General features: G+C 35.7%; 1 protein-coding gene across 1 annotated transcript; it reads left to right on the top strand.

Annotated features, from left to right (window-relative positions):
- The first annotated feature begins 1,157 nt into the window (after positions 1-1,157).
- LOC112778630 (uncharacterized) lies at positions 1,158-2,866 on the top strand. The gene is made up of 3 exons (XM_025822931.1): positions 1,158-1,677; positions 1,760-1,944; positions 2,729-2,866. Exons 1-3 carry the CDS (start codon positions 1,158-1,160, stop codon positions 2,864-2,866), a joined length of 843 nt encoding a protein of 280 aa, XP_025678716.1.
- Positions 2,867-3,089: the final 223 nt, after the last annotated feature.

Raw genomic sequence — 3,089 nt, 5'->3', positions numbered from 1 at the left:
GCAGATGGAAAATCTAATTGACATTATGTTCCATCATGGGGGTAGCTTTGAAAAAAATGAAGAAGGAAGGATGGTTTATTCTCCTAATAAGAAAAGTTGTTTGGGTGATATTGATGAAGATACATTAGATGTTTTCTATATTAGGAATTACCATAAAGAGCTTGGGTATGACAAGATGAAGGAATGTTGGTGGCTTGTTCTAGGTAGGAGTCTAGAGGTTGGACTCAGGAGGTTAAACAATGATGGAGAGTTAAGGGAGATGTGTTTCTTTGCTAAGAAAAACAATTGTCTGGTTGATGTGTTCATTGAGCATGAAGTGTCAACACCTGAGATTCTGGAAGGAAAAGAGGTTATGGTATATGTTGATGATCAAGTAGGAGATGTTGGTAAGGAAGCCAGGGTCATTCCAAACACTTCTACCCATGCTTATCATAACGTGTCCCCTCCAGTTGTTGATCTTAAACCCTATGCTGATCAGAAACCAATTGTAGAGCCCAGCCTTAAGTCCAAGAGCATATATTCTATTCCTAAGAATCAAGAACCCACCAAAGCCAAACTTAAGCCTAAGCCTGAGACAATCCCAAAATTCACACATAAATCAACACAATCCAAAACCAATTTGTTCAGGAAGTATTGTCTGAGGTCTACAACCATGAGCATGAGACACTGTCGAAGATATGTTGCAAAAGATAAGTCAGTAAAGGTTCCTGAAATTGTTCTATCTTCTAATGAAGACTCCTCTGATAGCTATGATAGTGCTGAAGATGAAAGTTATAAGCTAGTAGGGGATGACAGCTCCTCTGATTTGATTGATTTGGTTAATATTTCTTCCTCAAGAAGGAAGGATGTGAAATTGAAGAATGGTCCTACAGGTGCATCTGGTAAGGGTAAAGAGAAGATAATAGTTGATTATGATGCATTTGTGGAAGATGTTTTAGATCAAGAAGTTGATCTTGGTTTTGTGGGGGATGCAAAGGTTGAAGACTATAATGCTTATGATCCCGGAGCTGATTCTGATGGTGCAAATTCATGGCATTCGTTGGAGATGAAAACCCCACCAAATTATGAAGATGAGCTGGATGAAGACGATGATTCTAGAAGTTTTTTCAGTGTTTTGAGAGGGTTCAAGGTTTGGTGAACTGCACTTAGAAGTCGAAATGAAATTTAATACCAAATGGGACTTCAAAGAGGCTGTGAGGGAGTACACCATCCAAGAGGAAAGGCGTATCAAGTTTAAGAAAAATGATAGAAAAAGAGTAAGGACAATATGTAAAGTCAAAGAATGTAAATGGGTGATTTATGCCTCAAGGGACTATGAGGACAGCTGCTGGCAAGTGAAGACTTTCATGGATGATCATACTTGTCCTAGAGAGGATAAGAATAGGGATGCAAACCGAAACTGGGTTGCAAGTAAGCTGGTAAAGAAAGTGAGGAAGTATCCTAACTTTAGACATTATGATGTTACAACATTCTTCAAGACAAAGTATGATCTATCCCTCAATAGGAATTCAATTTCAAGAGCACTGAGTGATACTAGAAATGTGGTTTATGGGGATGAGAAGGCACAATATGCTATGTTGAGAGACTACGGCCTTACTTTACTCAAGACCAATTCAGGATCAACTGTTCAAATTTGCACAACTCCACAGCCACATGGGGACCAATCTTGGAGAAGATGTACGTGTGCTTAGCCGATTCCAAGAACGATTTTAAAGCTAGCTGCCGTCCACTAATTGGTCTTGATGGTGCTTTCTTGAAGACCGTATTTGGAGGCCAAATATTGTCAGCTTCGGGCAAGATGCTAATCACCACATCTACGTGATTGCATGGACAATTGTGAACGTCGAGAATAAAGATAATTGGAAGTGGTTCTTGGAATTGTTGCATCAAGACCTTAGAGACTACAAGACACACGGGTGGTGTTTTATTTTTGATATGCAAAAGGTATGTTTGATTTTTATTTACTGATGCATTTTGGTGGTTAGTGGTATATTAGTTAAATAATAATAATAATAATAATAATAATAATAATAATAATAATAATAATAATAATAATAATAATAATAATAATAATAATAATAAATACATTCTATTTAATATTGAAATACTAATGATTACTTTTAATAATAGATACATTCCATTTGAATAATAATAATACTGATGCATTTTGGTTGTTAGTGGTTACTGATTTGATTTGATTATTGAAATACTGATTATTACTTTTTATGCTTGTATTGTTTTCAATCTGATGCTAGGCTTATACTTATTAAATATATTGATGCAAAAAGTCTAATGGTTGTTATTCTAATGTTATGCTTATTGATTTATTGATTTAATTTGATTATTGAAATACTGATTATTACTTTTCATTGCTTATGTTGTTTTTAATCTGATGTTAGGCTTATACTAATTAAATATATTGATGCAAAAAGCTTAATGATTATTGAATAAGGATTATTTATTTGATTTTGTATGTGTGTGAGTAACATTGGTTAATGATGATGATATATTGATTATTGATTCTTGAAATCAGAAAGTCTGCATAATAGCATAAGCAATCGTTAATGAGTTGTTCTTGAAATCAGTTTGGTGAATTTTATTTGGGTTGAATATGAACTGATTTGCAAAATTGGAATGGGACTATGTTGTTTGCACGATGTAAATATTAAGGGCTATTATGGTGAATCATTTTGAAAGTTAGGGACTGTTATAGTGTATTTTTTAAAAGTCAGGGTCTATTATGGTGCATGGGGTGAAAGTTAAGGACTGTTATGGTGAATCATTATGTGTTCTCACTCACCATGGCTATGCTGTCTCAATTTCTGTTGCAGGGTTTGATTCCAGCCATAAGGGAGGTGATGTTTAATGTGCATCACCGTTTCTGTGTGTGGCATTTGTGACGTAATTTCAATAAACAATGGAAAGACTTGGAGCTAAGCGGATTGTTGTGGGATTGCGCACGGGCCACTACGTACCAGCAGTTCAAGGAGTTAATGGATAAGATTAGAGGCTAACGGGATGCCTGGGCATATCTGGAAAAATGGCCAGGGGATTCATGGACATGGTCAAAGTTCAGTCACAAGTCGAAG

Source organism: Arachis hypogaea, chromosome 19, assembly GCF_003086295.3.
Source record: "Arachis hypogaea cultivar Tifrunner chromosome 19, arahy.Tifrunner.gnm2.J5K5, whole genome shotgun sequence".
Lineage (NCBI taxonomy): Eukaryota > Viridiplantae > Streptophyta > Magnoliopsida > Fabales > Fabaceae > Arachis > Arachis hypogaea.
The sequence above is the reverse complement of the archived record's forward strand: the minus strand, read 5'-3'. Positions and strand labels throughout refer to the sequence as shown.